Raw genomic sequence first — 12,523 nt, forward strand, 5'->3', positions numbered from 1 at the left:
TCCAACCTGTTCAAGTAACTTGGCTCCAGTGTTTGCAATATGTGTAGATTATAAGGTTCCAGGGGGCATCACATGCTACAATAATGGCCATATTTTTTTCTTTATTACTAAGAAAAAACATCCATCATTGAGGAGAACACGAGTCACGCAGAGCTATAAGGCATTGCATGACAGTACAAGTCTCATATAGAAAACCATGTGTAATCCAAAAACCATGTACAAGTTCACAATACACAACCACAGCGCTCAACATTTTTTCCATTCATAATATCATACCAACATGAACAGTTCATGCATACCGGTGACCACAAGACATATTGCAGGTATTTACTCGTACCTATTACTTGGACATGCCAAGCATCAAGATGGATATGTAATGAAGAAAAAATGGTCCCCCTTATACACAAGTAAACAATGAAAGGCTTCCACAGAAGAAATCAAACATGAACTAGCCCCAGACAATGATTAATGACACATCAAAAAAATTTGTTCCAAGCTTGGCGTAAAAATAACAAATGAGGGAACTTGAAAATGAACAACAAAAACTAGATGAACAGTTCTGTATTGGCTCAGGACTGTTGCATTCATTTCTTGTGTCACAAAACCTACAGATTCAATGGAAGACTACATTGTTCGCTTGGCTCTGGTCAGAGGAAATGAGTATGTGTGCATATTGAAAAAAGAAAGATAAAAACAACAAACATATACTGGATGCTACTTGTCACCTGAATAAATAGAACCACAGTGAACATGAAACACAGAAACCTTTACCACAAAAAAGTGACCATTCCTATAGCTTGGTCGGCTGAGAAAAACAGCTTGTTATTTGCCGTGCCACAGGCTTACAAGAATGGTTAATTTTGCGACTTTGCAAGTTATAAGAAAATAAGAAAAAATGACAGAGGAAACAAGTGTTCTCACCAACACTCGGCAATGTGGACATGATATCTGTGTAGCTTCACATTCATGGCTACACATAAATGTCAGGAAATTGTCACAAAACATTTTTCAAAAGATGCATCACCCTGTCTGTGAGATATGATTAGCATGCAACCAGGGCAGTAGTCAGCCACTTACCATCCTGCATCATTGGATATTAATGCTCACATGACCACCCCTTATAGCTGCTAGCAAACACCCACTGAGATTTCTCATGCAGTCATGTACAAACTGCTTTCTACTCTTGAGCACTGGCAGGTTAGCTTTTGTATATAAGGCAAAGAAGACGACTCTTCACATGTTTAAAATTTTCTCAAAATACACTAAGTGTCATATTCACAGAATTGTCCGTGATGTCAGAGAATTGTACGTGGTAACATGGAAATTGTCCCATGTCAAACGGGCAAATTTAGTGACACTTCAAATACACGCCCTTTGCTTCGCTGAGTGTCTTTTCGGAGGTGTGGTGCTCAACAGCAAAATGAAGTGTCATTTGGAATTTGGAGATGAAATTGTACAGCTTGATATAACTTAGCATTTTAAATTTTTGGAAGCAATTACTCTTTTATTACAAAAATAAATGCTTATTTAGAATAAATATTGCAATAAAAATAAAGATATCATAATTTCGTTAACACACCTATTTGCTTTGAGTCAATACATGCACGGAACATATCGAAAATCTAAAGAGTCAAATTGGCAGAATCCCCCTGGAATGAGTGTTTCAAGCTTATTCTGGCTTCATTAATACCATATAGATATTCATAAGCTCTGAAATTATGAAAAAGTGGTTTTAGAATTAGTGCCGATTCTGTGGTGGAGCATTTATTTAATATTACTGATGCACTGTTACCGAGGCTACACACTTCAGCGCAATGAAGTGAGTTCATTGGACGCAATCCCTGGCAAGTGCACTCAAAAGCAAGTGTTATTAGACATTTCTATCCGACAGCCTGGGAGTGACACTAAAGGCAAAGTGCATTCGTTTGAAGTGTCACTAAATTTGCCTGTCTGGGGTATAAGGAGCACCTTAATGAAATGAAATGGGACTCACCAACCAACAAAACGTAGTAACAACATGGACTACACACATATGTCACTTGGGGTGCGATCGGAGATGATTGTGCGGCGCGTTCGTTCGGTTACCGGCGCGCGCGATTGGCCTACTCCGCGCCGAGGTCGCCAGCCGCGGGGCGCGGCCACGTTTCTGGTGACGTCAAAATGACGACACGCTCCTGTCAATCATCCTCCCACCGAGCATTTCGTCTGCTAGGCGCCGAACCCGACGGGAGCTGGGAAGTTTGGAGCAATCATACGGCTTCGAATGGCGCGTCTGGTGGATTGGATTGGATCCGATTCGCGGCTGCGGCATGGCACGTTTGGATCCAATCCATAGTTTAATTTGAGAAAAGGGCGCTTCCGTTGGGGACTTAGATTGTTGCGGTGGCGTTTCTAGAGGAAGGAGGAGAGCGGGTGGTGGTGGGAAACGCGTTTGAAGAAATGGCAGAAAGTGAATTTCGGCGTCGTTTTTGTTTCTCGAAAGAAATAATTCGTTGGTTGTACAGAGAAATGTGCCAGCTATCTGGAATGCTGTCGCTGCCTCTTGAAAAGCGCGCCTCTTTCCGTCGTTTTTTATTTTTCTTCTCGCTGTGCGCGACACCACCTAGAGACGACGCAAAGAAACTAATAGTTATAAATTGCAGTAGTGACACGTACTACTATTTGAAAACGTGTTCGGGCTTGAGAAGAAAAAATACATTTTTTCAGATAAAGATTTCATTCATTTGGAGGACGAGAAATATTTCGTTTTGTAGTATACTGTCTGCAAGCAGACGACAAACGACGGAAGTAAACTTCCGGGGAGGTCACCGCTTCCCGATTGGCTGCTCTCTCCGCCCCGCTGTCACAAATTTAGCATACTGCAACTTTGTGACGTTGCAACAACCGAACAGAACGCGTATCGAACAAAATATATCCGATCGCGCCCTTGGAGCACAACAAGAACTTCACTGCTTTATGATATCAATTACTCAATTGTTCTACTGTCAGCATCTGTATAGCATTACACTTTAAGAAACGCAGCACTGGACTGTAATATGCTGTGTACAGTATAATGGCCAGGGCTTCTTTATCTTTAGAAAGCTGTGTTGGGAATGTTCAGATATTGGTCACATGTCATAGAGGTTGGAAATTTGCATAAAAACTGCAGCACAGCAAAAACTTAACTCTAGTGCCTACACAACAGGCACTGCTTGGTCCTTGATTATTGCTTACATACACGAATGAGAATGAGTTCATGAAAGTAACCAAACTTGCCACATACCATGAACAATTCCCACGGACAGCTCTCTCCAATGTGAGAGCATCAGAGACAGCATACATCATAACAGCTCCACTCATGCAACATACACACAGAGAACTAAAGCAAACATTTCCACCAAACTTCAAACCTTCACTTAATTGCATGATACATCCACTACGTGATAAACAAAACACAAACTGAGCATTGCACCCACTTTTTGGTATTGCAGATGCTGAGAATTTGGTAATATATACACTAAAAAGGCATCGAGAATGATAAAAGCTACATTAAACTGCATTCCATTCACTCTGTTTCAAGCATGAAGTATCACACTATCTGCAACATGGCTGAACTTTGGGAAAAGTGGCAGTGTTCACAGAAGGCTACAATGCCCTGAAGTTACAAGGTTGACGATGGGAGTGCGGTAAACATCTTTCGACAGTGATATGATTCAGGTCTCCAGAAATGGCCAAAGATTGCAAAAGCTACACATTCAACAGCTACTTCAGAGCCTGCTGAAGTCACAGTACGCTCAATCATACAATGCATGGAAATTTCAAAAACAAACATAGATTGTCTCCACTTGCATTACTGATACAGCAACCTGCTGAAACTATTCCCACGGCATATTGTCACTGTTTGCAGGGAAGAGCGCATTTGCTTTGCAGCCTCAGAATCCTCAGTGCTTAAATCAAGTGAAAAAATAACTTAGCTGTTCCATTGCATTAGTTTATACAGAAAAAAATGAAACTTTGAATGGTAACAGTGCTAAGTTGCTAGAATTAAACATAAACATGATGAGTAAAGAAGCACCTAAGTGCTCTATTGGTATTTTGACTGCATATGGCAGTACGATAAATGGCCTGAAAGTGCAGTGGTATTAGTATTCCTACATTGAGTTACAGCCCAAAATAGCCAAAGCTTGGAAAATGAACCTTCTTTCGGACTCATGTCAGCCTTATTTTTTTTTTCTTCACACTTCATTGCTCTCCAACTGCGCTTGACGTTCCAAAACTACAAGTACACTCACTCACACACTCCCTTTTCAAAAAACTGCGAATGCACAACTAAAGTTGCCTAGAGCATTCTATAGGATATGACTTCTGACTTTGAAATAACTTTGACAACCTCTGCACAGAGAAATCTATCTTGAGCTCATGCGGTGATTCTGCAAGAGTATGATATACACTTGGACACAATGTTAGCTGTCCTGTTTGCATTTCATCAGTTAGTTGTGTTTTGTATTTGGAAGGTTCTTGCACTAACCTGGATAAGAATTGGGCACTATAAGAACCCATCATGCATTACATAATGGCTGCTTCGATGCCAGCAACTGGAACATCCCAGCAAATTATGTAATCAGTGGTAGGTCCAAACCAGCAGTTCCAATGTACATGTTTATATGGCAATGTAGCAGATGCTGAGCAATCAAATCGCCAGTTGCGCATCTCTGAATACCTGACAGCCCTACATTTGAGCCCTTACAGCTTTGTTCTTACAAACATACAAGGTTGATCAAGTGCAACAACAAAGAAACACCTCAATTGACTGTTTTCTAGATAGTCCTGTGACCTTAGCACACCCTTGCATCTATACCACTTGGGAAGTGTTGCAAGTACAGACTGTTTCATGAGAGGAATGTGTTCCTGTCCAATCACTTTGGAGCATGAACTACCTACTATCATAGATCATACTGCAAGTAAGTGCTTATGACCATTTGTTGAAAGTCATTGCTGAAATATCATTTTCAGCGGCTGTTATCGATGGTGCTTTTTTTTTTTTTGCACTCTCACAAGTTTTCATTTCCAATCCGCAAAGTAAAAGCATGCCAAAAATGGTAGTGAGGTGTGTCTCAAACTGCAGTAGAGAAGCGATTGAAAAGTTCTCCAACTTAGCAAAAAGAACATGTTGCTTTTGTTGTCTTCACACATGCCACTAACTTCCGTAGTGACGTTGAAAAGTTCCATTTTCTGGCATATTAATTAATGTATTGGCTGCACTAATAAAGGCCAGTACTCGATTCAGCATTTTCCAGTTTCGTGCCGATCATTTAACAGATTCTCCGTACCTGCGCCAAGACATCTCGCCGCCACCTCACACCGCGTATCATTTCCTAGAGTCATCGCCAGCCAGCTGCTACGCCACGGGTGGAGAAACCCATTTCTACGGCCGGATACCAGTTTCAACGCCCACTGAATTTTCCGCGCACTAAATTCTAGTCGCGTGCGCTGGCCCCAGCGAGTGTAGGCTGTCGTCTCCTCTCTCGAGACAAGCGGTGCGTAAGGACCGAGTCGCAGCCAGGACAACGTGGGCGCGTCCGTTGCGAGTCAGAAGCAGAGCCACGTCGCGCGTGACACCACACGCTACGCACGATTCGCCGGGGCCGCGAGCTGCCAGGCCACCTTGAGCGCGAAAAATCCTTGGCGCGATTGCGTCATCCGCAAAACGTCATGCGCCGCGAGACCCTCGCTTCCGCGTAGCGAGCGAGCGTGGCCGATGTCGCTTACTCTCTCTCCGCGCACGTTGGCGTAGGCACGGCGCGGTAACGCCAAAGCTGATTGCGATCTCGCTTTCGGATTCATTAAACGCCACCGAACAAGGGAAACTGCGGCGGATCGGGCGGATGCCGCCAGCTTGCTTTTTAGGCCTGGCGGGCGTCGCTCTTGGCATCCTGTCCGCGTTGAGGACAATGAGCGTGATGGGACCCTGCAGGATGCGGGGGATGGGATGGCGATGGGAAGAGAGACCCCAGGTGCGACAAGAAAAGGGCTTTCTTCTTTCAATACCCCTTCTTTTTTTGTATCTTTAGCTTTTTAAATGCCTCGCATTGAACACGGTTCTCGGTGCCTGTCCTCCTATAGCAGTGCGCGAGCCGGGGTCTGCGACGACGGAGGAACGACAAGCAAGCACACAAAACGGCGACTGACAGAACAGATGGAAACCTGCACGAAGAGGGGAGAAAAGAAAAGCAAAACGAAGTCACGCCGCGTCCCACATGGCTGGTAAGCTGCGTGGCGCGTGAACTGAACCCGACCAAGAGCGCGTCACGCAAGTGGGGGGCCTACAAAGGGACGGCGACGCAGGAACAAAACACAGAAACGAATAACGCGTCTTTGTGTTGCCAGCGCAAAACTCTGTTTTGGCACGGAGCAATGACTGCTAAATCACGAAGCGGCGGTCTACGTTTTTTCGGTCAGTGTGTAGGTGAAATCCTTGGTCCCCTCCACATTCCTGCGTTGTTCCTTGTTTTGAGGAAAGGTCGCAGGCTATGATTTCGACAAAAAAAAAAAAAAAAAGACAGCGTGAGAAAGAAGGCGACCTAAAATAACAACTAACACATTTGGGGTCGACACAAATAACTGCCATGCATTCGCTAATGGAGGAGGTAAATATTTTCGCGACATTAACGTCACCTTCAGGGCGCTCAATGGGACGTTGAGGCTGCAACGACTGGGAGAGCCCTACAAAGGCTCAACGTGAAAGTAAAATGTGCCTGCTCACAACTGCGCTGTTCAATTTCCCTTCTTTTTTTTAATCGAAAGGGCAGCCGTGCAAGCAGCTGCTTCTCTGCATGACGTCGCCACTGGCAGATTATATCGTTTGGCATTTCTTTTTGCGGCGCCCATCTGGGAAACAATTTTGGCCAACCATAATAATGCATGGCCCGCACAGGAAGAGTAGAGAACAAAGAAAAGGAACGCTACACCGAAATTATGTACATTGGTCAAACGTCGCTATCTGGGGATAATTACAGCAAGTAACTATTTTCGGCAACAATAGCCTCAGCAATCTACTTCGAGTGTACGCGGTCAGTCGGTCCGATGAGGCCGCCGTAGTACTTCTCTACGTGGGTCAAACACACGTGATGTTCGAGTGCTCGAGTAGCGCGTGCGAAAGAACGACTAGCGCAATACATTTGCGAACCTACCCACATGGTGAGGCGAACTCTGTGTTCACAACTTTCTTTTCCGATAGAACATTTCTCCGGGCTCTAAACGAACAGCGTTCTGATGGACGCTGCAACGAACGCAAGCTCGTGTTCCAAAAGCGACGCGGCGGAGGCGGGACGTTTCGGCGCCATGGAAAGCGGAGCCCGCGGCACCGAGCACCGTTGTTGCCTCGTGTATCGATCTCCGCCTGGCAGTGTCAGGTGAGCTCCCAATGGCGACGACGGGATGCAGCCCGAGAGCGCGGTCGGCTATACGGTATCGCGTTGCCGCACTGTCAACGAGGCCAGGGTGAGCGAATGCATAAGGCACTGGAAAGAGCGACGTGACACTAGTGCGTGCGTGTGCACACTCCCAACTTGCGGCCCGCTACTTATTTCCCTGTGAGCAAGGTCGAGCTTCAACTGAGGCGGAACAACCATCCTCCCCCTCCTAGTTGCGACACGCTAACCTCCAAAGCTTCGCTTCCGCAAAAGCTCGTTAACGCTATCGACCGCTGTCGTAGCTCAAATTGAACGTTTCACCAAATGCCTTCAAGTGCTTCGTTCGGAAACGTTGCCGGCGTTTAATCCGTGTATTGGAGTTATCCCTACTGCATTTCTTTAGGCACGGTTCCAAGTAAAATGAGCGGTGCGAAATTTTCTAGGAGCATGACTGCACAAAATCGAAAACTGCACAGGCTACCGCGATATCGTACAAAAACCACTTGATATGAATGCAGGAAGTCCGCGGACACTAGAAGACATCGCAACGAAGGAAAAAGAGTGGGTAATCAGACGAGCTCAAGGCTCTTGCCTTCCAAATGCTTTTCCAGGTCCGAGATAAGATCCCTGTAGTGGACAGGGTCTAGGTTCTTGGCGAGCAAGTCGAGCAGGAACCACTCGCCCACTTTGCAGCGATCCAGCACGCGTTCCAGGTAGGTGACGTTTGCCAGACGCGCCCGGGATTTGAGCACGTGAAATCTGGCCGGAGCCCAGATGAACAGCACAGAGCGGTACACAAGCACGAGACCGGAGAGCACTGCGAGGATGACAAACCAGAACCAGAGGAAGACGTAGATCTTCTCGTTGATGATGTTTATGGGCAGGATGCACATGGCGTCGTGCTTCTGCACATCGCCGGACGAACCGTACATGTGGAAAGTGCACTTCGTTAGTCTCGGGAAGACCTTGATCATGGGATCGAAGCGGACTGACCAATCCCAATCGGTGAACTCAAGGACCTTGGTGCCGTAGGTCGAGAACTCGCCGCCCAAGAAGTCGTCCATGAGGTAGATCTGGCCGATGACGTTGACGAAGTTGAGGATCTCGCAGAGGAAATAGTAGAAAGTGTACATTTTGTGGTGACCGATGTTGTTCATGAAGTACTCAACCAGAAGCTTGCGGCTGCTCTTCCGCTTGTCGTCGCACAGGATGGGAGAGTTGAGGTCAAGCACGAGCGTGCTGATCTTGTTGCCCTCGCAGGCGAGCCACAAGTAGCGGGGCACGTAGAACAACACCGCTTGCAAGAACAGCACGAAGCACACCCACTGATAATAGCCGTGGTACACTCGCTGCTCGCCCGGTGTGTACTTGTCCACGCCGGGGTAAGGTACTTGGACGCCAACCTTCTTGTTCCAGGCATCCTTAACGCTGAACGTCGAGTGGATCCAACAGAAGGTGTCCAACACTCGCGTGGGCACGCTGTCCTTGCTAATGCAGTCGATGGGGTCGCCGATGTACTGCCGACTCGTGACCAGGATGCTAAAGGCGATGAGGAGCGCGCACGTCACCTTGTAGTGCAACCTGAACACATGGTTGTCGGTGACGATCGTCTCGATCTTGATGAGACTCTTGAGTCCTCCGAATATTTTATCCATGGCGGAGACGGCTTCGTTTTCGGCAGCGACCGGTTAAAAAAATACACAGTTGTTTCGTTCGTTGCTAAAGCGGCGCGGCGACGCACACAAAGTACGCTCGCCGCCGGCAGCCAGACAAAAAGGCGGTACGACGCTCTCCCTTCCGCGCACTACGCAGCCCGCTGTACGCCGCAGCGATGCAGCTGTCAAAAGAGAACGGCCTCGCCGGCGAGCAGCGAAGTTGGAACGTCGGCGGCGCGCAGCGTACCCTGCACGCAACCAACCGTAACGCTTGCAGACAGACCACGTGACTTACGACGACCAATCGAGTTGGGCGAGAAGCGCGCCTCGTTTTGAACTATTGTGCGTCCCAAGCGCGTTGCCCGCTTCCTCCTCTCTCGTGAGAAAATACGGAAAGGCTGTTGTCGGGAGGAGGATAGCTCGAGAGACGGACTGAACCTTTCTTGTCAGCGGGGTTCCCCCGACCCTCACGAGGAGGGCAAATGGGGGAGGCTTTTAGGGGGTGGGGGGAGTTTGCTCGGAGGATGCCACGATAATCTGGTGCACTCTCTCTCTCTCCTCTTCCGAGGAAATGGCGTCGCCTCCGACTCTGCTGCTGAGCCATGCCACCATAGCTCGGCGGCGGGGAGGGCGGGCGAAGCGGAGGGGTCGTCCACCAACTTGCCAGCGGTTTCCCCGCGCTTGGGGCCTTGCTTGCCGATGGCTCGTTGCTGCCCGCTCTTGTGTGGCCGCCGGTACCAAAAAGCGCGGGTCGATTTCGTCACTTGGAAACGGCTGGGCAAAACGCGCCCAGAGACTCGGTTTCACGTGTGACGACGGCGTGCGTTGGCTTTTCGGTGCGCCAACTCGTCGTCATCGTCGCATCGTCTCGGCGCCGTTCGTTAAAAGAATGCGTCGCGTCTCCGAGTCAAGCGATGCGTAGCCAAGGTCGAACCGAAGGAAAGCAGTCGCCGAGTCGCAGAAATTCCGGCCGGCTGTCACTGCGTTGCCTATAAGGGCGGGACCGCTCTGGGCGTTGTTTGTTTTGGTGTTGCTGCCTCTGTCACGCTGCCCTATTTTGTCAGAATCTTTGATAAACCCAACTCTGATAAGGCATGTGTGGGTGGCTTAGTGAGAACATTGGTAACTGGCAACACAAGAAATTCGTACGCGCATCTTTGTTTTGCGTAAATTGATGTGTCAGAACAGTAAATGAAGAAGCTACGCCTGTCAGCGCACTAGTTTATTTTCTTTCATGTTGCGGAACATCCTTTCTGCCACAGGGGTCACTGACGTGATACGTGAACATTTTGGATGAAGGCAACTGGTCAATCAACCCACACATGCTACACGAAGGCACCAAAGCTGCCGCATTTGATACCCCTGCTATGTAATGAAGGAGAAGAGAGGAAACCGAGGGATATTTAATTGAATTAAATAAATGACAAATAAACGGAAATGAAACTTTCTTTCATGTTTCTTCCTTGTTTCCAAGCTGTCGAAGAAGTTTGCCGAAAAGCGCTTTGATACCTGTTGCAATGGGGCTCATGATTTCACCATCTGTTCTTTCGCATGTGAACCTTTACGTGGTGCAGTGTGTAGGCGCGTAGTAACGGTGAGGAATGTTGGGCACGACGAATCGAAAATTTATTTCGAGTGTTTTCGAAAACAAAAGCTCTAATCTCGATTCTGTATTAAGTGCACTGAAGCGTTTCTTTCTTCTTTCTTTCTTTTGCCTATGCGTGAAGAATGTTTAGTCTCATCAGTGAGCGAAAGCTATTAGGAAAGCAACAGCGCATTGAACCAGCATACCCAAGAGGCTCTTTGTTTAACGCAGCTAGTGTATTAAAAACTCCACGACTCGGATGAGTATCGTTAACGAGCATGCGCGTGTTTACAGTACAGCTTGTGCGCTTCACTACTTTGAATTATTCACATGTTCATTTGCTAGAAGCAGTCTCTCGAGATAATTATCCTCCGCGTTTTTCTTTTTTTTTTCGCCTTTTCTTTTAGCCAGAAGTTTCTGGAGCACGCAATATAACAAAAGAAAATATTGCAGTAGTACACGCAATCTCCATCGAATCGGTATGCATGGTGGATACTTTCCCGTGCGGTCGCCACATCGCTTCACCACATCGACCGCAAGTTCTCCGCGAGCACCAGCCGCAGCTAAGTACGCTAACTCTCCATGCTAAACCAATTACGCAATGGGTCGTTCTCAAAATGACGGCTGCTTGGACTCCATCCTCATAAGTTGGCTACAAGAGCACCGCTTCGTTTCGCATGCAGTTTCATACTAAGTTTAGCTTTTGCAAACAGGCAGCGGTGACGATTGTCTCTGCAAAGTGTTGCAATGACGTACGACGCGAAAGCAGCTGAAAACTCAAACGAAAGCCCACGCGCCCTTCTCGGAGACGCCGCTCTTCTGGGCAGCAGAGACGACGTCACAGGCAGCCGCCTCCGCGTCACACGCACCGCTCGCAGTGCGCGAATAGCCAAGAGCAAATTAGTTTCCGTTTCGCTTCCTCGTCACTCTTGTGAAGCAGTGAACGACCCGGACCTCGGGCAGGAATTGACAGAATTGTCAGCCTATATGCCAATTCAGCAACGTGCACACGTGCATATCCCACGCAATCGCATGAGAGAGGTCGCAATAGCTTCTATCGTAACAAGAAGTGACGTTGTGCAGATTTCGTCAGATGGGACGTGTCAGACAAAAAGTGCTGGCAGGAGATGAAGAAACGACGTCGGCATGCGTAGAGGTTGTGACGACGGCTCTCTGGTTTCATTATATACGCTCTCCTAGTAGTTTTTTTACCTCACAGTGAGCTAATTAGCTAAGCTCAGCGCGACACGTAACGCTGCACGACAGGTTATTGTGCACCGACCGACTCCACTGCGACCTGCTTTCTTCAAAACCCTCGCAGCACTGTCGCCAAGCCTTTATCTGCCTCTTCTCGTCTTCGTCGCACGCTGGCAAATTTGCGACTGATGGCTTCAACAGCGTTTCTTCGTCCTCGAGTTTCTCCTTGCAGCGCAGCTAAGCTGGGAAACTCAGCCGCTCACAGCCATAGACACATACAAAACTGGTGAAGACATGCACACCTTTCAGCGCCGCCATATTCCTGACGTCTTTAGAACGTCGTAAGTCAGAGAGCAGGAGGTCATTCCACTGCTCAGGAGAAGGCTAGAGGTTCGTTTCTATAAGCCGCGGCGGCTGCCATACGAAGATGGCTGAGTGAAAAAGAACGGAAGATTAAAAAAAAACGATACCGAAGAAACTCCGCTGGCTAAGATTTCTGAGCATGTGGCAGGATCTCTCGCTCATCGCCTCGGTAACTTACGTAACTTGTCGAAAACTTGCGTAGTGTCATTACGCAAGTTAGCAGGTTACACAAGAGAACCTATATAAATGAAGTGGCAATTAACACCGATTTCCAACTCGAACATATATATATATATATATATATATATATATATATATATATATATATATAT

The 12,523-nt window shown here is 47.4% G+C and overlaps 1 protein-coding gene across 1 annotated transcript; it reads right to left on the reverse strand.

Annotated features, from left to right (window-relative positions):
- Positions 1-84: 84 nt before the first annotated feature.
- LOC142584988 (innexin inx2-like) lies at positions 85-9,282 on the reverse strand. Its single transcript, XM_075695392.1, has one exon. It carries the CDS (start codon positions 9,044-9,046, stop codon positions 7,961-7,963), a length of 1,086 nt encoding a protein of 361 aa, XP_075551507.1. The 5' UTR covers positions 9,047-9,282; the 3' UTR covers positions 85-7,960.
- Positions 9,283-12,523: the final 3,241 nt, after the last annotated feature.

Source organism: Dermacentor variabilis, chromosome 6 (assembly GCF_050947875.1).
Source record: "Dermacentor variabilis isolate Ectoservices chromosome 6, ASM5094787v1, whole genome shotgun sequence".
NCBI classification, from domain to species: domain Eukaryota; kingdom Metazoa; phylum Arthropoda; class Arachnida; order Ixodida; family Ixodidae; genus Dermacentor; species Dermacentor variabilis.

Coding starts and splice junctions, on each gene's coding strand:
- LOC142584988 (XM_075695392.1), bottom strand. CDS start 9,046: ATGGATAAAATATTCGGAGGACTCAAGAGTCTCATCAAGATCGAGACG.